Source organism: Phoenix dactylifera, unplaced genomic scaffold (assembly GCF_009389715.1).
Source record: "Phoenix dactylifera cultivar Barhee BC4 unplaced genomic scaffold, palm_55x_up_171113_PBpolish2nd_filt_p 000928F, whole genome shotgun sequence".
NCBI classification, from domain to species: domain Eukaryota; kingdom Viridiplantae; phylum Streptophyta; class Magnoliopsida; order Arecales; family Arecaceae; genus Phoenix; species Phoenix dactylifera.
Genome location: NW_024068288.1, coordinates 95,418 through 118,566, shown reverse-complemented (window position 1 = coordinate 118,566; position 23,149 = coordinate 95,418). Strand labels below are relative to the sequence as shown.

Below are 23,149 nucleotides of genomic sequence, written 5' to 3'. Positions count from 1 at the left end.
TTTTCCTTTTTTTTTTTTTTTTTGTGGATAAAACAGAGAACATTAAAGCAAAATATTACTCTCTTAGATCATCACCACAATTTTGTGTGCAACCGTTTAACAAATATAATAGCCTAATAAGTTCCAGTAGTTTGAAAATTCAGCAAGATAAGGAATTGCTTTCATCACTTCATCCGTCAGAAGCCGCTTCACAACTCATCAGCATGTGTAGCAACGTGGGTTGGGTATCTACAGAGCACATCAGCCCATGTGCTTTGCCCAACCGTGACTTTTTTCACAACTGAGACCACCTCCTCAATGCTTACACGGATCTGCTCCTTGCTGTCCCTCTGACGCATGGTCACACTAGCAGTCGAATCGACAGTTATGGCGTAGGGGACACCAAGCTCATCCGATTTGGCATAACGTTTCCCTATAGACTTGCCTGTAGAAAACACCAGCAAAATCGTAATTTATAAGCAGCTTACTTTAAAAGCTATTGTTTCTGTATAGTGTTTCTAGTTAAGTAGACTTGTATATTTCATTGCATCAGCACAATCACAACAATCAGTATATTTAAATGTCATGCAATCATCTACTAAACTGTCGATCCACAAACCAAGTTCTAGCTGTCTAGGAGCAAATTGATGATAAAACATTTTAGAACCTAACAATAGGATTAGTTAGCAAAAAAAGAAAGATTGTTTTAGAATCCATGGAAAGAGAAGTAACATTACCTGCCACAACCTATGAAATAATGGCATTCCAGAATTCTGACTAAAACCGGAGTTCAGTTATTATCAGATGCTGATATTTTAAAGGCGTACCTATAACATCTAATTCATGTGAGATATTAGCCACCTTTAGTGATTTAGCTATGAGGTTGGCCACTTCAACAAACTGTTGAGACTTGATTAATGGGAAAACCGTGCACTTAATTGGAGCCACTAGAGGAGGGAAGCGGAACACATTCCACTGTACATCCCCTGATTTGCTTGGTCTTGTGTAGAAAGAATGCTCAAAGAGACAGTAGATTATTCGTCCAATAACAAAAGATGGCGTGATGACTGAAAGGTTATAAAAATCCATCTGATGTTCCTCCTTTCTTTCCATACTGATAGATACCATGTTTTTCTTGATCCTTACAGATTTTCCAAGTGTACAAACTTGGAAGTCCACCTCTCCTTTATCATCCAGAGCTTCTTTCATTTCCAGTGCTTCTTTTTCGCTCATGGCCTATCCAAAGAGCTTGTCAGAAGCTATAAATGAAAAGGCAAAGTAATTAGCAGCATGGAATATGTGCAAAGGTTACCTCCAATGCTTCAACCACCATTCTTTCGTTACCCTTAAATGCAAGACCTAGTTCCTCTTCTGATGGGGTAATAACCAGCTTCTGAAATTTATTTAAAAAATCAAACAATAAGCAAGTTGAAAATAGGAACGTCAGTATCTTCCGGACAATAGATAGAAAAAGTGCAACACAACTTCTACAGCAAAGTATGGAGGTCAGTGATTTGCCATTCCACATGCGGAATTAAACATTAAAAAAAAAAGTGGGAAAGAAAATCCCACCTCCACCTCTCTAGGTTCTGAGACACGACTTTTCTCCTGTTGAACAACATAATAAAATCATCATACTTCAACATTAATCTACGAAGTTTTAATCAGCCGATAGATAAAAACTTGAATAAGTAGTCGATAAGAAGAGCTTTAGCTAAAGCTCTGACAAAAGAGTGGCATGCATAAACATAAGAAGATTGTGTTTCTATGCAACTAAAAGTAAACAATAGCTAAGATGAAGCTGGACAAGACATGAAAATAACAATCAACTTTTGAAAAGAAGCACAAAGCCATGAGCTTGTAATGTTCTAAAGAAGCAAATCTGAAGGCCATTTACATATGAAGCAAACTAGTAGAAAAATTGCAAACTAGTGTAAAAAGGGCACCATTATATATTGGTCTTAGATAACAGAAGGTTTGGTTTCTTATTCGACATTGTTTTCCATTTACTCTTCATAGGTGTGGCAGTTTCTGATGAAGACCAACCAACACCTGCCCCAACTTGCCCAAAATAAACAGGTTTGGTTTTCAGCCTCAGATCCAACAGGTTAACAGAGGTTGAGCAAGCCCTTGAAACCCAGCTGCGGATGTTCATAGTTAAGAGAGGAAACAAAAAATACTGAAGAGAAAGTGGAGTAGACAGCATGTTCAAGATTTATCACATTTTCTTCAACACCTTAATTTCCTCTCCTCACTCTCAATGCCACACCCTAGATACCTCTTCTTGACCCCATCTCATTTCAGTTATAAGATACATAACTAACAAGTGAAGCCTAATAGCATGTCAGGTACAGGTCCCATGATAAATGAGTTGGTATGGGTTTATTGATGGAATTGATTAAGTTAATGAATTGTAAATCATACCTTGATTCGCTAAATCCATCTTTAATTGCGCTCTGGGCTTTGAAATGCGTGCGCAGCCTTGATCACCGGTGATCTGAACAAAGGTTAGCGAGTAATCTTCTGGAGAGAGAGCACTTAATGCGTGTATTAGAGAAGGGGTCTGACAGGCTATTTATAGCCCTCTCCAGGGACCAAACGCTGCAGGTGGTTACACCCGTGAAGAGTCACCCCCCATCAAGGTAACCCTTCACTGCTGTGAAAATACCTTAATGCCCTTGTGATTATCAGGATTTACGAAATTCAAGGGACACTTGTCAAGATGTGGGTTCTAATTAAACGGGATCAGGGTTTAATTAAATAGGATCCAACATTCTCCCACTTGGACCATATTGACGCCATTTGTCAATGTGGGCCACAACTTGACGGGATCCCAACATTCTCCCACTTGGACCATATTGACAAGTAAAATATCTTTAGCACTTGAATTTTATAATCTTTATACGTGTATTTCTTTTATTCTGATATCAAGTCGGGCAAACTGTATGTTTGACTACTTTGAGAATAATAATACGAACCATGGCGGAAATAACACCTATTTGATCGGCGTATAACCTTCCATGATCACTATATTACTAAACCATCATAACCAAACCCTTATGAATGAACTTCTCATAAAATTCATTCTTTGGTCACAATTTCTGCTACCATAGTATGCATAAACCATATGAATTCATTAAAGCAGAAAATACAATATATGTGATTTACAACCATCAAAAATGTGCACAATAATACATCAATTAATTTATACAGAAAAGGCCCATTTGACCAACATGCTCCTTGTGCAATCCCGGAGCTATTGCTTTGGTCAAAGGATCTGCTAACATAAGCACAGTATTGATGTATTGAACTGAAACTTTATGGTCTTCACATTTTTCCTTTATAACAAGATATTTCACCTCCATGTGCTTATTTCCATTGGATATCTTGTTATTCTTTATTGAGGAAACTGCTGCTAAATTATCACAATATAACTTTATGGGCCGTGAAATAGTGTCCACGATCTGTAGGCCTGCGATAAAGTTCCTCAACCAAATAGCTTGTGTAACTGCATCATAGCATGCTAATAACTCAGCCTCCATTGTTGAAGCAGCTGTCATCTTTTGCTTCGAACTCTTCCACGAGACTGCACCACCAGCTAGTAGAAAGATATAACCTGATGTTGATTTTCTACTATCTGGACATCCCGCAAAGTCTGAGTCTGAGTATCCAACTATCTCCAAAAGATCGGATTTGTTGTATGTGAGCATATGATCTTGAGTTCCTTGAAGATATCTCAATACTTTCTTTGCAGCTCTCCAATGTTCCATTCCTGGATTAGCTTGAAATCTCCCCAGTAATCCCACAACATATGCTATATCAGGTCTGGTACAGACTTGAGCATACATTAAAGTCCCAATTAGTGAAGCATATGGAAAAGCTTTCATATGCTCCCTTTCAATTTCATTCCTCGGAGATTGTGATTGGCTCAACTTTTCACCTTTAGTAATAGGCACTGGGCTTGGTTTGGAATTTTCCATACCAAATCTCTCCAACATTTTCTTAATGTAGGCTTTTTGAGATAGACAAACTTTTTCCTTAGATCTATCTCTATGAACCTCAATGCCGATGACATATGAGGCTTCACCCATATCCTTCATATCAAAATTACTGGAGAGAAATTGCTTAGTCTCCATAAGCAATGCCAAATCACTACTAGCAAGCAAAATGTCATCTACATATAGGACTAGAAAAATAAATCGACTCCCACTGATCTTAAGATAAATACATCTATCAACAACGTTTTCTACAAAACCAAATGTAGAAATGACGTTATTGAACTTAAAATACCACTGTCGGGATGATTGCTTGAGTCCATATATAGACTTATTTAGCTTGCAAACTTTTTGACTCTGACCTTCTGAAACAAAACCTTCAGGTTGTTTCATGTAAACTTCTTCCTCTAAATCTCCATTAAGAAATGCAGTTCTCACATCCATTTGGTGCAGCTCTAAGTCAAAATGAGCCACCAAAGCCATAATTATCCTTAAAGAATCCTTCTTTGAAACTGGAGAGAAGGTTTCATGATAATCAATACCCTCCTTTTGAGTAAATCCTTTGGCAACAAGTCTGGCCTTATGTCGCTCTACCTTGCCTTTGGAGTCTCTTTTGGTTTTAAAAACCCATTTGCAGCGTACTGCAGTAGCTCCAGGAGATAGTTCAACTAGATTCCAAACATTATTTTTAGCCATAGAATCTATTTCATCTTTCATAGCATCTAGCCATTTGGAGGAATTTACTGAACTTATGGTGTTGCCCAAGGTGACAATCCAAGAGGGGGGGGGGGGTGAATTGGTTTCTTTTAAACTTTTGGTGCTTTTAAAAACTTTCTTAATTAAGTGTGGTGGATGCTTTCTTAAGCTATTTGAGTGAGTTAAGCTAATGCAATAATAGAAGGTAAAGCAAGAGAAAATAGAGACACAAGCACAATACAAACACCACAATATATAGTGGTTCGGTGCTCTCCTTAGCACCTACGTCCACTCCCCAAGCGTACCCTTGGGATTTCACTATAATCACACGGATTACAGTTGGATTGTTTTCCGGGCTCACAATCCAAAAACCTAGTTGGTTTTACGGGCTCACCAACGAACCTATACACTTGGTTTTGCGGGCTCACCAAGAACCTTGTTGGTTTTGCGGGCTCACCAACGAACCTATACAACTTTGGTTTTACGGGTTCACCAAAAACCTTTGTTGGTTTTGCGGGCTTACCAACGAACCTTTACAAAGTGTTTAAGCAAATGAAAATAAAAGATTTAACTCCTAAATGAGCATATAAGACAATATGAACAACAAAGAAGAGTTTAGAAGGAAGTTATCGCTTTGAAGTTGCTTTGCTCTTCTTTGTCAAGGAAGCTTCACTCTTCAATGGGGGAAGGAGCTCTTGATGCCTCTTTGAATGTGCTCAATCCTTTCCTTTGATTCTTGGATGAAGCTTCTTGATGAAGGAGATTAGGGCTCTTTTGTATTCTTGTGTATTCTTTTATAAACCTCTCAAAAGATTATTTTCTCTGATGAATAGTGCCCTTTAAATAGCCTCCCACCTTCTTTGGTCAAGCCCCATCCGTCAGATTTGAAAAACTAGCCGTTACAAGCCTTGGAAAGGACAAAAAGTACATCTGCAGAACTAGCCGTTACTGTTCAGCCCGTGGTTGGGTCGGCTCATCCTGTCCTTGGGTCGACCCAACTTGACCTTGGGTCGACTCAAACATTCCTTGGGTCGACCCTCTCAGAGAATACAGAAACATGAATTTCAAACTTCCTTCACTTGGGTCGACCCAACCATTCTTTGGGTCGACTCAAAGTCTGCTTGGGTCGACTCAACTTCTTCTTGGGTCGACCCTCTCAGTATTCCTAGAAGATCAATTTTTGTCTGTCTTTCTGTCTTCAATTTGGGTCGACCCTCTCAGAGTTTGGGTCGACTCAAAGTTTACTTGGGTCGACTCAACTTCTTCTTGGGTCGACCCTCTCAGTAATTCCAGAGAACCGATTTCTGTCTGTCTTTCTGTCTTGCCTTTGGGTCGACCCTCTCAGGGTTTGGGTCGACTCAAGCTTGGGTCGACTCAACCACTGTGTGGGTCGACCCTCTCAGTAAATCCAGAGAGCATTTTTCCTTGGCATTTTGAGGTTCTTTGGAGGTTGGGTCGACTCATGCTTACCTTGGGTCGACCCAACTCACTATTCATTTGTGCTGTTTTTGTAGGAGTGTGCCAGATGATTCCTTTAAGTGCCGGGGTCGTCCCAATCAACCTATGGGTCGACTCAATTCACACTTTGCTGCATTCTCAAGATTAGATCCATCCAAATGAACAAGATCATATATATATTTTCAATTAAGCATATGAACTGAGAGTAATGAACTTATAAATGAAGTATCAATTTAACTTATAGCATGCTTTGGACAATTGTTTGTTAATCATCAAAATAACACTATCATCCTCAATCTCCCCCTTTTTGATGATTACAAAATAAAGAGTATAAGCCTATTGATACTTGTCTTTCAAATCAGTTTATAAAAGGGATTGAATTTCAGAATTTCAGCTTTTCATATATATAAGTGAAATCTCCCCCTATATCATTCAAATGTTGCCAATTTGACTTTTTGAATTGCTCCCCCTTTCATTTATAATTCATTAGCAATGAAACTTCAAAAATTTGAGATAAAATGTGAGTTTCAGCTTATGTATCGGGGTGCGAGAGGTGCGTGCCAAATTCTGAATTTTGATGGGAATTTTTGATTTAGTCAATTTCATTGTTACAAATTGCTCCCCCTTAGATATATAATCTTTCTTATATGATTTTCAATTTGTTTAGCCCATTTATTTCTCTTTTCTTTTCATAACTTCTTTACTCACTCTTTCTCATAAATGAAATACTCTTTCTTTTCTTAGAGTGAATACTTTATCTTTTCGTCTCCCCCTTTATACTCTTCCTTCTCTTCTCCTTTATATACTCCTTTATATACTGTTTCCTCTTCTCCCTTTATATACTACCCTTTCCTTCATAACTTCTTTTATATACTCTTTCCTCTTCTCTTCTCCCCCTTTTTGTCATCATCAAAAACATAGATATGGGAAAAGATGCAATAACGAAAAAGCTTTAGATTTCATTGATCAAAATAGGAACATTTTTCATACATTAATTCCCAAAATAAGTACAATGTTCCTCAATCAAGAATTAAAGATATGACGGAAAAGCAAGATACATAAGGAAAAAAGCAAGATACATATAAGAAAAGGCAAGATACATTTGAGAACTAGATTTCTAGCCTAGGCTCTAAGTATAGATGCTAAGATCAGCCTAGGGAGAATCTAATGGCTGGGATCTAGTCCTCATCCGCCTAGCATAAGTAGCGAGGGGAGGTCGAGCCTGGTGAGACTGGGTCTGGCGTGGAGCACGTCGAGCTGGATGACTCTGTGCCGATATCTCTGACTCAGCAGCCTGTGGCACAGAAGTCCCATGTGTCTCTCTCTCTCTCCTGAGTGCTCCAATCTGCTGCCTCAGATCACTGATATCAGCAGACATGACATCCAAGCGGGCGTCCAATCGGCTCGTGAGCCCGTCAGTAATAGTCCTCGCCTGAGCTGTCATAAGCTCTGTCATCCTGCCCCAGAAATCGTCCGTATCTGTCGGAGGAGCAGATGACGATGGTCCAGCCTCTGAGGGTGCAGTAGGATGATCTATAGGCTCCTCATCCTCACCCTCTGGTGCCTCTCCCTCTGGTGCCTCACCCTGAATGCCTGCACCAGTATGAATCCACTGCCCGTTCACTTTCTCATAACCCATGCGTATGAGTGACCGTGCAGTGTACGTGTCTGTGGGTTGCAGGTTCTTGAATGCTTCCTCCTCGAGAGGTAACCCATGCTGACGAAAGATCAATGTAAGTATCATACCATAAGGTAATGATACCCTGTTGCTGCTTATTACTTTTCTCATTTGTTTCAATATCATGGCCGGAAGATTTAGGGGAATCCCCCGAATCATATACTCCATCACTGCAAGATCTCTCTCTGAGATGAGATCAAATCTCCCGGTCTTTGGAAATAAAATCCTATTTATCATGTTGAGCAACAACCTCATTTCGGCAGAAAGAGAACTAGCAATTACCTTCTGAGAGAAATCGAAGTTCTCATTCTCCATAATCAACTGTAGAGCTCTCATCTTGTTGTCTGACTTTTCCGGAGTAGCTCCTGTGCAAGGTAGGTGTAGAAGCTCACTCAAGCTCTCCTCGGATACACGGATCCGAACCCCTCTAACATCCGAAACAAGCCCTCCCATACCAGTCTTGAGGAAGGCGTAGAACTCTTGGACTAACCCGGGGTAAATCACCACATCAAGGGAGCAAAGATACTCCCATCCTTGTCTTTGGATCCATTCCCAAATTCGAAATCCTTCTTGGTTGAAAAACTTCGAATGGATCCTTCTTCCGGTAGTAACCGGCCTCCCCGCAAATCTTGCAAGAAGCACTGAGGGGGAAGGAGGAGGAGGGACCTCCGCACGTGCCTCACGTGGTGGAGACACGGGAGAAGGCTCGGTAGGGCGCCTTTCCTCTTGTTGAACTCGGCTCACTCTTCCGGATCTTTTGGCTACGGCTCGTTTGGGACCCATTTCTCCAAGATCTTAAAGAAATCTACTGTTTGGAGGAGTTTGGTGGAGATTGGAGAGTGGGGACCAAGCTTTTTGGAAGAAGACAAAGGGCAAACAGTGCCCTAGATGTGCTCTCGGGCCCCCTTTTAACAGTGGGGTCCCGACGTTGGGTCGACTCAAGAATTTTCTTGGGTCGACTCAACGTTGGGTCGACCCATGTTCTGGGTTGGGTCGACCCAAGTGCAGAAATTTGTTTTCTCTTCCTTTTTGCTTCTAAAAAGTTTTTCTTGCTTCCAATTCTTATAAGCTCTTTATGGAACAATGATACATGAGTAAGGAATCTATAGATAACAAGTTTGACTCATGTTTCATGGGATTTTTGAAGTTAGAGGAATGTATCATGAGACTACTAACTTCCTTCCATATTCATTCAATAAAAGGATCACATATACCTAATTCCCTTCTGAGCATACAGAATCTATCTTCACTCAGTGGTTTTGTGAATATATCGGCCAATTGTTTTTCCGTGCATATATGCTCAATGCATACATTTCCATTTTGCACATGATCCCTAATGAAATGGTACCTTATTTCTATGTGTTTGGCCTTAGAGTGCTGAACTGGGTTTTTAGTGAGATTGATAGCACTCGTATTATCACACTTGATAGGAATATTATCTAGTTTAACTCCATAATCCTCTAGTTGTTGCTTGAGCCATAATACTTGAGCACAGCAACTACCAGCAGCTATGTATTCAGCTTCGGCTGTGGATAGTGCTACTGAATTCTGCTTTTTACTAAACCATGATACTAAATTGTTTCCTAAGAATTGGCATGTGCCACTTGTGCTCTTTCTATCTAATTTGCATCCGGCAAAATCTGCATCTGAGTATGCAAGCAAATCTAGACATGAGTCTCTCGAGTACCATAATCCAATGGTGGTGGTTCCTCTTAAATATCTAAGGATCCTCTTAACTGCACTTAAATGTGACTCCTTAGGATCCGATTGATATCTAGCACATATCCCTACACTAAAAACAATGTCGGGTCTACTAGCCGTAAGGTAGAGCAAGGATCCAATTAGTCCTCTATAGAGCTTAATATCCACACTTTTTCCTTTTTCATCTTTGTCTAGCTTACTAGTGGGATTCATTGGAGTGCCAATTCCCTTATGATTTTCATTACCAAACTTCTTCAATATTTCCCTTGTATACTTAGTTTGATGAATGAAAATCCCTTCTTTGGTTTATTTGATTTGTAATCCTAAAAAGAAACTTAGTTCTCCCATCAAACTCATCTCAAATTCTCCATGCATTAAGTTAGCAAATTCTTTGCATAGAGTATCGTTAGTGGCACCAAAGATTATGTCATCTACATATATTTGTACCACTAATAGATTTTTGTCCTTTTTCTTGAGAAATAGAGTTTTATCTACATTTCCTCTACAGAAATCATTATCAATCAGAAATTTACTTAGCCTATCATACCAAGCCCTAGGTGCTTGCTTTAAACCATATAATGCCTTATGTAATTTAAACACATGATTTGGCAATTCATGATTTTCAAATCCTGGAGGTTGTTCTACATATACTTCCTCCTCAATAATGCCATTTAAGAATGCACTCTTCACATCCATTTGATATAACTTAAAGTCCATAAAACAAGCAAATGCTAGAAGTAATCTAATAGCTTCTAATCTAGCTACAGGAGCAAATGTCTCATCATAATCTATTCCTTCTTCCTGATTATATCCCTTAGCTACGAGTCTAGCCTTATTTCTTGTAACTACTCCATTTTCATCTAATTTATTTCTAAATACCCATTTTGTTCCAATTACTGAATTATGCTTTGGTCTTTCAGTTAATGTCCATACATTACTTCTTTTAAATTGATTTAATTCCTGTTGCATGGCATTTATCCAGTTAGTGTCTTTTTCAGCTTCTTCATATGTTTTAGGTTCTAATTGTGAAACAAAAGCAAGATAATCATTTAAATTTCTAAGAGAGGATCGAGTTCTTACCCCTTGAGATGGATCACCAATAATTAAGTCTTGGGGATGTCCATGTACATACCTCCATTCTTTTGGCATGTCTTGGGGTTGTGGTGGCACGCAATCCTCTCCTTTATCTTGATTTGGTGCGTCATCAATTTTTAACTTCTCAAAGTCGATAATTCCTGTATCATCATCAATAGAGTTTTCTTTCCTAGCAGACTCACTATCAGACTCATCAAATATGATATTTACCGACTCTTCCACTACTAAGGTTCTTTTATTGAATACTCTGTATGCCTTGCTAGATGTGGAGTATCCTAAGAAGATACCTTCATCTGACTTGGCATCAAATTTGCTTAAGTCCTCTTTGCCATTATTTAAAATAAAACATCTACATCCAAACACTTTAAAATATTTTGCAGTTGGTTTCTTATTCTTCCAAAGTTCATAAGGAGTTTTCTTAGTTATAGGTCGTATTAAAACTCGATTTAGGATATGGCAAGAGGTGTTTATAGCTTCAGCCCAAAAGTACTTTGGAAGATTTGACTCGCACAACATTGTGCGTGCCATTTCCGCCAATGTCCTATTTTTCCTTTCAACAACCCCATTTTGTTGAGGCGTTCTAGGTGCTGAAAATTGATGTGATATTCCATTGTTAGTGCAAAATTCCTCGAAGTGTTGATTTTCAAATTCCGTGCCATGATCACTTCGAATTGCTATCAATGTGAATTTCTTTTCATTTATTATTTTATTATATAGTTTTAAAAATTCTGAAAATGCTTCATTTTTATGTGCCAAAAATGAAACCCATGTATACCTTGAAAAATCATCAACAATAACTAGTCCATATTTCTTTCCTCCTAGACTTGTAGTTCTAGTAGGTCCGAATAAATCCATATGTATGAGTTCAAATGGTCTAGTTGTTGATACTACATTCTTCGATTTAAAGGATGATCTAGTTTGTTTTCCTAATGAACATGGTCTACATATTTTGTCTTTTTCAAAAATCAATTTTGGCACATCCTTTATTAATTCCTTCTTAACTAGTTTTGATATTAATTCCATACTAGCATGTCCTAGTCTTCTATGCCAAAGCCAACTAGTTTCATTCTTCTTTTCTTCATTAGTCATTAAACATAAACCATTTTTCTTACCTAATTCATGAAGATCTACTAAATAAATGTTTCTTTGCCTTTGTCCTACAAGTACAATGCTATTATCCTTAGGATTTGTGATAATGCATACAGATGCTTCAAATGTAACTTTAAATCCTTTATCACAAAATTGACTTATACTAAGAAGATTATGTTTCAAACCTTTAACCAATAAAACATTTTCTATAAAAATAGATGGAGCAATGAAAATTTTACCCTTTCCAATGATATGACCTTTACCATTGTCTCCATAGGTAACTACTCCACCTTTCTTTGGTTCCAAAGTGACAAACTGATCTTCGTCACCGGTCATGTGTCTTGAACAGCCACTATCAAGATACCATCGTTTTTCTATTTTATCAGCTGTAAGACACACCTGCAATCAAGATCAAGATGAAACTTTAGGTACCCAAACTAAGTTGGGTCCTTTAGGGTTAGTACTCCATGTTCCTTTTGGAACCCAAACTTTCTTAACCTTTTGTTTATTACTTGATTTGCTTTGACTAGATTTTCTAAAGTTACACTCATATGCTCTATGTCCTATCTTATTGCAACAATAACAAGTAACATTTTTATTTTTAGCTTTCACAAAAATATTCTTTAAGAATTTTTGTTTTGTATTTGTTCTATAACCTAAACCAGCCTTATTATATACAGCTCTTTGACTATCAAGTATCAAATTCAATTTAGTAGAGCTAAGAGTAAATTTATCTACCAAGGATTTATACTTTTCAGCATCTTCTTTTAACTTAATATTTTCAGCAATTAGATTTTCGGTTTCATTTTCAAATTTCCTACTTAACGTTTCATAGTTATTAGACAATTTTATTTTATCTTTAATAAGAGATTGATTTTCTTCTTTTAGAGCTCTATTTCTATTAATTACTTTCTTATGTTCTTCCATGAGTTCTAAGAAAGCATCATGTAATTCATCAACAGTAAAATCACAGTCAAGTTCAGAATCTACCTCATCGTCATTGGCCATATGACATATTTGTGCCGTGTCTTGATGATCTTCATCCTCTGAACTTGATTCCTCACTCTCACTCCAATCAGCCATAAAATTTTTCTTCTTCAATTTTCTTGCTATCCACTTCATATCTGGGCAATCTATCTTATAATGCCCGGGTTTATTACACTCATAGCAAATAGGGGTTTCTTTCTCTTTTTCTTTATCCTTACCCTTTTCTTTATCCTTACCCCTCTCTTTGCTTGAATTTCCTTTAGAGAAGGGCTTCTTTCTATGGAATCTATTTTTACCTCTCATGAATTTTCTGAATTTCCTCCCAAGCACTGCCATCCCTTCCTCATCAATATCTTCATCATCATCTGAATCTTCTGATTCAGATTGTTGTCTAGGGGTGGTAGTCTTTAGGGCTATGGGCTTTCTTCTCTTGACCTCATCTTCTGAGTTTTGCCTCATGGTCAACTCATGGGTCATGAGTGACCCTAGAAGCTCCTCTAGCTGCAGTGCGTTGAGGTCCTTTGCTTCTTGTATGGCGGTTACCTTGGCCTCCCAATTCCTTGGTAGAGACCTGAGAATTTTTCGCACCAAATCAGAGTTAGAATAAGATTTTCCTAAACTTTTAAGCCCATTTATAATATCAGTAAAACGAGTAAACATATCAGTTATGGACTCGGTAGAATCCATTTTAAACAATTCATATTTATGTACTAATATGTTTATCTTTGATTCCTTGACTTGGTTGGTCCCTTCATGTGTGACCTCAAGTCTATCCCAAATTTCTTTGGCAGTGGAGCAAGTGGATATTCTATTGAATTCGTTTACATCTAAAGAGCAATAAAGTATGTTTATTGCTTTTGCATTTAATTGTGCAAGTCTTCTATCATTTTCATTCCAATCCATTTCTGGTTTAGGAATGATAGTGCCTTCTACATTGAGTGTGGGTGTGTGAGGTCCTCTAGTGATTATTTGCCATACCTCATAATCTGAAGCTTGAATGAATATCCTCATTCTAGCTTTCCAATATGCATAGTTTGTGCCATTAAATAGAGGTGGTCTATTTGTGGATTGCCCCTCACTCATTGCACCTCCCACTTGGGTTGCCATGATCTTTAACTCTTGATGGTTAGATCAATGAGCACTATTAGAGCACCTCGCTCTGATACCACTTGTTGCCCAAGGTGACAATCCAAGAGGGGGGGGGGGGTGAATTGGTTTCTTTTAAACTTTTGGTGCTTTTAAAAACTTTCTTAATTAAGTGTGGTGGATGCTTTCTTAAGCTATTTGAGTGAGTTAAGCTAATGCAATAATAGAAGGTAAAGCAAGAGAAAATAGAGACACAAGCACAATACAAACACCACAATATATAGTGGTTCGGTGCTCTCCTTAGCACCTACGTCCACTCCCCAAGCGTACCCTTGGGATTTCACTATAATCACACGGATTACAGTTGGATTGTTTTCCGGGCTCACAATCCAAAAACCTAGTTGGTTTTACGGGCTCACCAACGAACCTATACACTTGGTTTTGCGGGCTCACCAAGAACCTTGTTGGTTTTGCGGGCTCACCAACGAACCTATACAACTTTGGTTTTACGGGTTCACCAAAAACCTTTGTTGGTTTTGCGGGCTTACCAACGAACCTTTACAAAGTGTTTAAGCAAATGAAAATAAAAGATTTAACTCCTAAATGAGTATATAAGACAATATGAACAACAAAGAAGAGTTTAGAAGGAAGTTATCGCTTTGAAGTTGCTTTGCTCTTCTTTGTCAAGGAAGCTTCACTCTTCAATGGGGGAAGGAGCTCTTGATGCCTCTTTGAATGTGCTCAATCCTTTCCTTTGATTCTTGGATGAAGCTTCTTGATGAAGGAGATTAGGGCTCTTTTGTATTCTTGTGTATTCTTTTATAAACCTCTCAAAAGATTATTTTCTCTGATGAATAGTGCCCTTTAAATAGCCTCCCACCTTCTTTGGTCAAGCCCCATCCGTCAGATTTGAAAAACTAGCCGTTACAAGCCTTGGAAAGGACAAAAAGTACATCTGCAGAACTAGCCGTTACTGTTCAGCCCGTGGTTGGGTCGGCTCATCCTGTCCTTGGGTCGACCCAACTTGACCTTGGGTCGACTCAAACATTCCTTGGGTCGACCCTCTCAGAGAACACAGAAACATGAATTTCAAACTTCCTTCACTTGGGTCGACCCAACCATTCTTTGGGTCGACTCAAAGTCTGCTTGGGTCGACTCAACTTCTTCTTGGGTCGACCCTCTCAGTATTCCCAGAAGATCAATTTTTGTCTGTCTTTCTGTCTTCAATTTGGGTCGACCCTCTCAGAGTTTGGGTCGACTCAAAGTTTACTTGGGTCGACTCAACTTCTTCTTGGGTCGACCCTCTCAGTAATTCCAGAGAACCGATTTCTGTCTGTCTTTCTGTCTTGCCTTTGGGTCGACCCTCTCAGGGTTTGGGTCGACTCAAGCTTGGGTCGACTCAACCACTGTGTGGGTCGACCCTCTCAGTAAATCCAGAGAGCATTTTTCCTTGGCATTTTGAGGTTCTTTGGAGGTTGGGTCGACTCATGCTTACCTTGGGTCGACCCAACTCACTGTTCATTTGTGCTGTTTTTGCAGGAGTGTGCCAGATGATTCCTTTAAGTGCCGGGGTCGTCCCAATCAACCTATGGGTCGACTCAATTCACACTTTGCTGCATTCTCAAGATTAGATCCATCCAAATGAACAAGATCATATATATATTTTCAATTAAGCATATGAACTGAGAGTAATGAACTTATAAATGAAGTATCAATTTAACTTATAGCATGCTTTGGACAATTGTTTGTTAATCATCAAAATAACACTATCATCCTCATATGGCTTGTGAGAAATTTATTGGATCATCTATATTTCCAATGTCATAATCATTTTCTTGAAGGTATACTATATAATCTGGTGGAATTGGAGATCTCCTTACCCTTGATGACCTTCTTAAAGTTGCTTCTTGATCCACTGGTACTATAGGTGGAGGAGCAACATTCTCAGTGATAACTGGTACAGATTCAAGTGGAATATCAATAGTAGACTCATCCTCCTCCAAATCATTATCAATGATAGGTAGGGGAATCATTGGCTGCTTATTTGAATCTTGCACACCATACGGAGTTTGCTGTTCCTCAAAATTAATTTCTTGAGGTTTTATACTCCCACTGATTTGGTCATTTTCAAGGAATCTAGCATTTCTTGTCTCTACAATCCTCAAAGTATGATTAGGACAATAAAATCTGTATCCCTTGGACTTTTCTGGATAACCAATAAAATAACAACTAATGGTTCTAAAGTCCAACTTTTTCTCTTGTGGGTTGTACACCTTTGCCTCAGCTTGACACCCCCAAATGTGTAGATGTCTTAAACTAGGTTTCCTACCTGTCCAAACTTCATAGGGTGTTTTTGAGAGAGCTTTAGTAGGAACCCTGTTTAGAATATACGCAGCGGTTTTTAAGGCATCACCCCACAGAGAAATTGGGAGAGTTGAGTGACTAATCATACTTCTTACCATCTCCATTAATGTTCGGTTTCTTCTTTCCGCAACTCCATTTTGATCAGGAGTACCAGGCATAGTATATTGTGCAACTATACCTTGCTCTTGAAGAAATCGAGCAAATGGACCTAAATGTTGTCCAGTTTCAGTATACCTACCGTAGTATTCACCACCTCTATCTGATCTCACAACTTTAATCTTTTTATCAAGTTGTAACTCTACCTCTGTTTTGAAAAGCTTAAAGGCATTTAATGCCTCAGCCTTGTCATACAACAAGTAGAGATACCCATAGCGTGAGTAATCATCAATAAAGGTGATAAAATACTTATGACCAGTAAAACATGGGATCGAAAAGGGCCTACATATATCTGTATGTATGAGATCCAATAAATTTGTACTTCTAATGGCACCTTTCTTAAACTTGTTAGTCTGCTTTCCCTTGATGCAGTCTAAACAAGTTTCAAAATCACCATAGTCAAGAGTTGGTAAAATTTCATCATTTACTAATCTCTTGATTCTTTTTATGGAGATATGTCCTAATCTTCGGTGCCATAACATAGAGGAATTTTCATTTATCATGCTACGTTTTAATCCATAATGTTCTTTATTTTGCAGGGATAAAAGGGACAGTTCAAAGGATGTATCAAGGTCTAATTTGAATAAACCATCCTCTAACAAGCAATTACCAACAATAATATTATTCAAAGAAAGGTTTACAAATGACCGTCCAAATGAAACGGTATATCCAAAGGAAACAAGTTTTGAAATAGATATTAGGTTTCTAGAAAATCCAGGTACATAAAAGGTATTTTCTAGGTACAAAATATGGCCAGTCTTTAAGGTCAATTTGAACGTTCCAACAGCTTCCACATGTGAACGCATCTTATTTCCCATTATGATGCTTCGCTCACTTTCCGTTGGAATTCTTTTGTTCAACAATCCCTGCAAAGTTTTACATATATGGATAGTAGCACTAGAGTCAATCCACCATGTGTTATGAGGTACATCAATAAAATTTGATTCATAACACACTAAGGAAAGAAAAGTACATTTCTTTTCGAGCCATTTCTTGTACTTGATGCAGTCCTTTTTCAAATGTCCCTGTTTCTTACAGAAGAAGCACTTTATTTGCCTTTTGTCAGTCACTTTGGCTGACACTTTCATTTTCTTCTTCTTAACAGGAATATGATGACTGGTACTGCCGACCTCTTTATGTCCTTTTCCCTTATGAGAGGTGAGATAAACACTCTCTTGCCTCTCTTGTTTTATTCTCTGCTCCTCATCAACACACATGGCTAGAAGTTGATTCATAGTCCATTTTTCTGTATGTGTGTTGTATGAGATCTTAAATGGTGCATACTCCATAGGCAGAGAATTAAGGACAAAGTGTACAAGAAAAGTTTCTGACATGTCTACTTCCAATGATTTTAATTGGGCAGCGATGTCACGTAATTCCATAATGTGCTCGCGTATGCCACCATTATCATTATACTTTAAGGAAGCAAACCTTGATATTAAGGTGCTGGCTAGGGCTTTCTTTGAACTCACAAATTGCTCTTCTACTGCTGTTAAGAATTCTTTTGCAGTTTTGCAATCTGGAATTGAGCCCCTTATCTTTCTGGAGATATGATTTTGTATGAGTAAAAGACTTAAGCGGTTTGACCGCTCCCACCTTTCATACAACTTTTTCTCCTCTGGCGTAGTTTTCTCCGTGGGGACAGGTGGCATGTCCTCACGAAGTGCCAGATCAATATCCATTTACCCTAAAGTAAATGTCAGCCTTTCTTTCCATTTCGAGAAATTTGAACCATTAAGTATTGGGATGCATGATGTAGATTGTGAAAAAACTGTCGGAAACAAAGCTGCAAAACATATGCTTACTATCAATATGCATGCCATAATTACGCTAAAACCTTATCTAAATCACTAACCCATATTAGCAATTTAGTGAGTAAATCAAAATTAACTTTACATGATTTACCCCTTTACGATAAAACTAATGTATTAAGTATGATATTTAATGAACTTTATATATCTAGTTGAAAAATCCAAAGAATAACAGCCAGATCAGCTCCAGATCGGTGGTGGAGCACTAGGCTCACTTAAGTACCAGCCTTTCTTAGGCACGTATGCCTTTTTGACAAGCTTTTCTTAGACACCGTTATTCAATGGATAAAATTTTACTAGATATTGTTCAATGTTAATGAAGAATTCAAGGCCTTTGGGCAACAAGATTTCATCATAAATATCATACTAATAACATTATTTCATCCCATCATTAACTTTGTATAATGATTTCCCTTTGGGGCCGGTTCATTATATATGATGCAACTATTCAATTTCATGAGATGATGATAAAAAGACTCTTTATTGATTAAATTAAACTAAAGCATTTTAAAATTTATGGGATGCTTAGGCTCGTCACCACAAATATGCAAAAAATTTAATCATTTATATGTCTTTTCCTACATAAGATGCTTTGGCTCGTCTCATGCATATATCATTCTTTTATCATGAAAAATATGAATAATTTAAATAATCATGTATCATCATAAGAAAGAATCTAAATTGATTATTTATGTAATAAATTCATTACAGGGACCAATATGTAATAATCGGTGTACTGTTCTGTAATAAATCCTAAGTACAGGGATCAAATAAATATATTTTAGGACCTTTCTGTAATTTATCTTTCGGCTGGGGACCATAGATGAATTTCGGAATTCCCTTGTTCAGAATAACATATTGTCAGGGGTTTCTGTGCAAAACTCACAGTTTAGTCAAAAGGATTCGGGTTTCGGGTTGCGGGGCGAAGCCCAATAACCCGAAACCTGTTAATCCCTTCACCCTTTTTTTTTTTTTTTAAATTAACCGGATTCGGGTTGTGGGTTTAGAAAACCCGAAACCCGTTAATCCCTTCACTGTTCATCTTCCCCAAATCGTGATAGGAAAACAGGGAAGAGCCAAACCGGCAAGCCATCCTCTCCCAAACGACGCCGGTGGCTGCCGGTTGCTCACGCCTCCGACCGCCAAAACGACGCCGGCGGTCCGTTGGCCTCTCCGGCCACATGGGAGGGCTAAGGGAAACGACGGTGTGAAGACCCGTCCCCTTTACACGGCGGCGCGGCCACTAGCCGGCCCATGCAGCCACCAATGGCTTCCCCGGCCACTTCATGGGAGGAGGGTACGGCGGCAGAAGACGGAGCGCCGCTGTCCTTTCTCCCTTCTCTCTTCCCCCTTTTTTTTTTTTTTCTTCTTCGCCCGCGGTGGCCATGGCGGCCACGGCAGGTTGCAGCCGCTGCCGGCTCGCCGGGGGGCGGGTCGCAGCGGCAGCCGGGGAGTCGGGCCGCTGGACAGTGGCCCTGTTGGCCACCAGTTGGACGGGGAAAAGATGGACCGGTGGCCATGGCCCTGTTCGCAGCGGCGGCCATGGCAGCGGCTCTCCCTTCCTTATTTTCTTGAGTAAAAAATGGAAGATGGGAAAGATGGAAGAGTTTAGTCCCACATCGCCCAGATGAAAAGATTTCATTTCTTTAAGTAATATGGGCAAAAAATTTCATTCCGAAAGAAGCTTTTAGTCCCACATCGGAAAGCCAAAATTCTTTCATATGTGTAAATAACATCGGGGTCCTAGGCATTTCTAACCAGCGAACCAAACGGGTATGATTTATTTTGGAATTGATTAAGTTAATGAATTGTAAATCATACCTTGATTCGCTAAATCCATCTTTAATTGCGCTCTGGGCTTTGAAATGCGTGCGCAGCCTTGATCACCGGTGATCTGAACAAAGGTTAGCAAGTAATCTTCTGGAGAGAGAGCACTTAATGCGTGTATTAGAGAAGGGGTCTGACAGGCTATTTATAGCCCTCTTCAGGGACCAAACGCTGCAGGTGGTTACACCCGTGAAGAGTCACCCCCCATCAAGGTAATCCTTCACTGCTGTGAAAATACCTTAATGCCCTTGTGATTATCAGGATTTACGAAATTCAAGGGACACTTGTCAAGATGTGGGTTCTAATTAAACGGGATCAGGTTTAATTAAATAGGATCCAACATTTATTCTTTTCAAACGTTGTGGGTTGTATGCGCTGAGAGTTTTGATGACGACCCAAATTCAATCCAATCACAAATCAACCTGACCCAATGCATTGCTAACTAGTCCTCTCACGTGTTTAAAAGAAGAATAGTTTTGTAAGAGGTGCATAAGATTATAATTTGTCACAATCAGAACTCATCACGGCATTCTTAGGTGCAAACAGGTCTTGATTACGTACCAAATGAGCTAGTAAATCATAAGCAGACCTATCAGCAATCCCAACACATTCAATCCAACCATAGGAGCATTCTATTTCCGCATCCCAACAGTCTGCAGCATACTGAGCCATCTCATTTGGCAGACGCTGCCTGAAGCGCAATCTACCTTTGTCAATTCCCAGACGAGTCAAGAAAAGATACACGCGTCCTATGAAGTAACCAAGTGTCTCATTGTTGATTGTTGCCTATAAAAAGAAATTAAAACAATGTTTAAAGGAAACTAAACCAAATGAAGAATAGAGATGTCAAAATAAAATAAAGGTAAAGGAAGAAACGATCAGCACAAAGGTGATAATAAGGTAGTCAAAGAAACCAACCTCTGAAACAGCTTTACCAAGGATCATTGACTTGACTGATTTCCCTGCTAGTTGCTCCTCCCTAGGGAACATCAAAAACTCCAGGCCGGCAACATCAACAAACTTTGGGTGGGATTTGTCCTCATGATCAACAAAGTGCTCTATCTCAGCTAGTGTGAAATCGCCGTCTCTGAAAAGACCTTGGCAAGGTGAAATCTACTCATCATAGAAAATAAGTTATGTCAGACCGACAGTTGAACATGAAATAAAGGAATGTAAGTCTGTAACATGAACAAGAAGTATAGGAGATACAACGCTCATGGTTTCTACTATAGAGATAGCCTGCCTAGACATCAACTGAGCCACAGAGCGAAATTGGTGCAACTTTCGGTGATCTTCGTCCTATTGAGCTCGAATGTCCCTAGGAGCCAACGTCTAATTGATTTTAATTAAAGTAATAGCTATGTGAGAATTGATTCACCTAATTTGGGCAAGAATCTGGTGATGAAATCCAGTTCGTATCTTGTTGGGGTGATTTTCCTTACTATGTGCGTGATATATTAAGTGGTGTGTCAAGCAATCATACACGCCTTACTCAAATTAAATCAAACAATCACAACAAGGATTCAAATGCATGAACAACCTAAGTAATATCTATTCGAGCATTCGTAGTTTAAAGAGGGCGACAGACTAGACACACATATGCCGAGACGTATGTGCCGAGCTTCCCCACTATGTTTGCAAGATGATGCGCGAAAAGACAGGAGAGGTTTAGAGGTTACCAAGCAAAAATTGCAGCAAGCTAATTGATCAAACCTCTTCAGTACGTAATGGCGAGCGAGCTGACGGAAGTGTGGTAACCCCGAGGGGGCTGTTTGCCAGTTTCTTTCGCACTTAGATCTCCGCCCATGCAAGAAAAAAAAGCATTTGGACCGGCCCTAAGAAAAAGGGAATCTGTGACTCTCCCCTGCTGCACCACTCCTGTTTGCTTTCTTGCTTCCTTATTCCAGATTCGCTAAACAGAAGATCTAGATTTCAAAGAAGGGAAGCTAGGAGGTGAGTAGCCAAGATTCTTTTATCACCCCAAGGAAGCTTTGAAGCTATTCGTCTTTCCTTTCCTAAACATAAGGAGATTCAAAAAGGGTCTACTAAGAGGAGGCAACCCGCCTACAGAATAAGTAAGCCCGACCGGCGAACTTCCTCTAGTCATCCAGAATTCGTTCCTTCTTTTTTTTTTCGATAGTCCTAACAAAACAAATAATGATTAGTACATCTCAAAAATATAGCAATATAAGGAAGTAGATGTATCCAATCGCTAAAACGAAACAAATAAAAGTCAATAAACAAAAAGAAAACAACCGTGCTAGCAATCCCCGGCAACGACGCCAAAAATTGATAGTCAACTTTAAATACCACGCAATAGCACGTATCTGGTAGGATAGTGATTACGGGTATCGATCCACAGGGATTGTGATACAATTATTTTCGTAAGAATGTTCGAAAAAGAAAGTTCGTGAAGACTATTGAACTAAATAATTTAAAGGGAATGCAATTAAAATGATATCAGTTGAGAGAGCCTAGGATAAGAAATTCACCACTAACATAAGAACAAAGATTAATTGTATTTTTAATTTATTCTTGGATTAACATTCAAATTGGCTACAAGCCTAATAAATATTCAAATATAAATTCACAAAAGCAATTTAAGGAAAACCCATCTTCAGTTGGGATGAGATGTCTACCCTAAACTAATGTGGCAGGACACCGCATCTTTCCTAAGCATGGATTATCTCATTCTTACTTAGTGATCATGAAGAATACTTGCATAAACAACATACTTAAAATCACAGACCCTAAGTATGAGGTAAAAGGATATTTAATAAAATCAATTAAGTTCATACAATTCTAAGAACAAAATAATAAAAATACAAGAACCGTTGTCGCTTTTGTTAGGGCTTCATCCTGCCCTAATGAAGAGATCAGGCTTCCATTCAGTGGTGGACAACAACAGTAGTGCAAAAGACTCCCATCATGACCGCCTTCTTTCCGTGAGAAGTTCTTCCCACAATACCCAAAGTATTCTCTCCCTCCTGTACCTATGGGATTCAGCCTCCTTCCCCCCAAGTTTGCCCATTGATCAAAGAAGTCTCTCTTTATATAGGCTCGGTAACTCCCCCGTTTCATCATGTGGATAAGGTCTTCTGAGTGGGAAGATGATGAGAGCACAAAAGTGCAATCGCCATACCATCTTAATTAGTATTATAGCTAATCATTAATGATAAAATTAACTAATTAACGTTGTATTTGTGTTTGAGTGCAAGTAATCCAAG

At 38.9% G+C, this 23,149-nt stretch overlaps 1 protein-coding gene across 1 annotated transcript; it reads right to left on the bottom strand.

The window, feature by feature from the left end:
• Nucleotides 1-42: 42 nt before the first annotated feature.
• LOC120107620 (glycine--tRNA ligase, mitochondrial 1-like) lies at nucleotides 43-21,140 on the bottom strand. The gene is made up of 7 exons (XM_039120972.1): nucleotides 21,132-21,140; nucleotides 20,841-21,035; nucleotides 20,484-20,708; nucleotides 1,552-1,587; nucleotides 1,292-1,372; nucleotides 807-1,215; nucleotides 43-424 (listed from the first exon to the last, which is right to left on the bottom strand). Exons 1-7 carry the CDS (start codon nucleotides 21,138-21,140, stop codon nucleotides 189-191), a joined length of 1,191 nt encoding a protein of 396 aa, XP_038976900.1. The 3' UTR covers nucleotides 43-188.
• Between the last annotated feature and the right edge of the window lie 2,009 nt (nucleotides 21,141-23,149).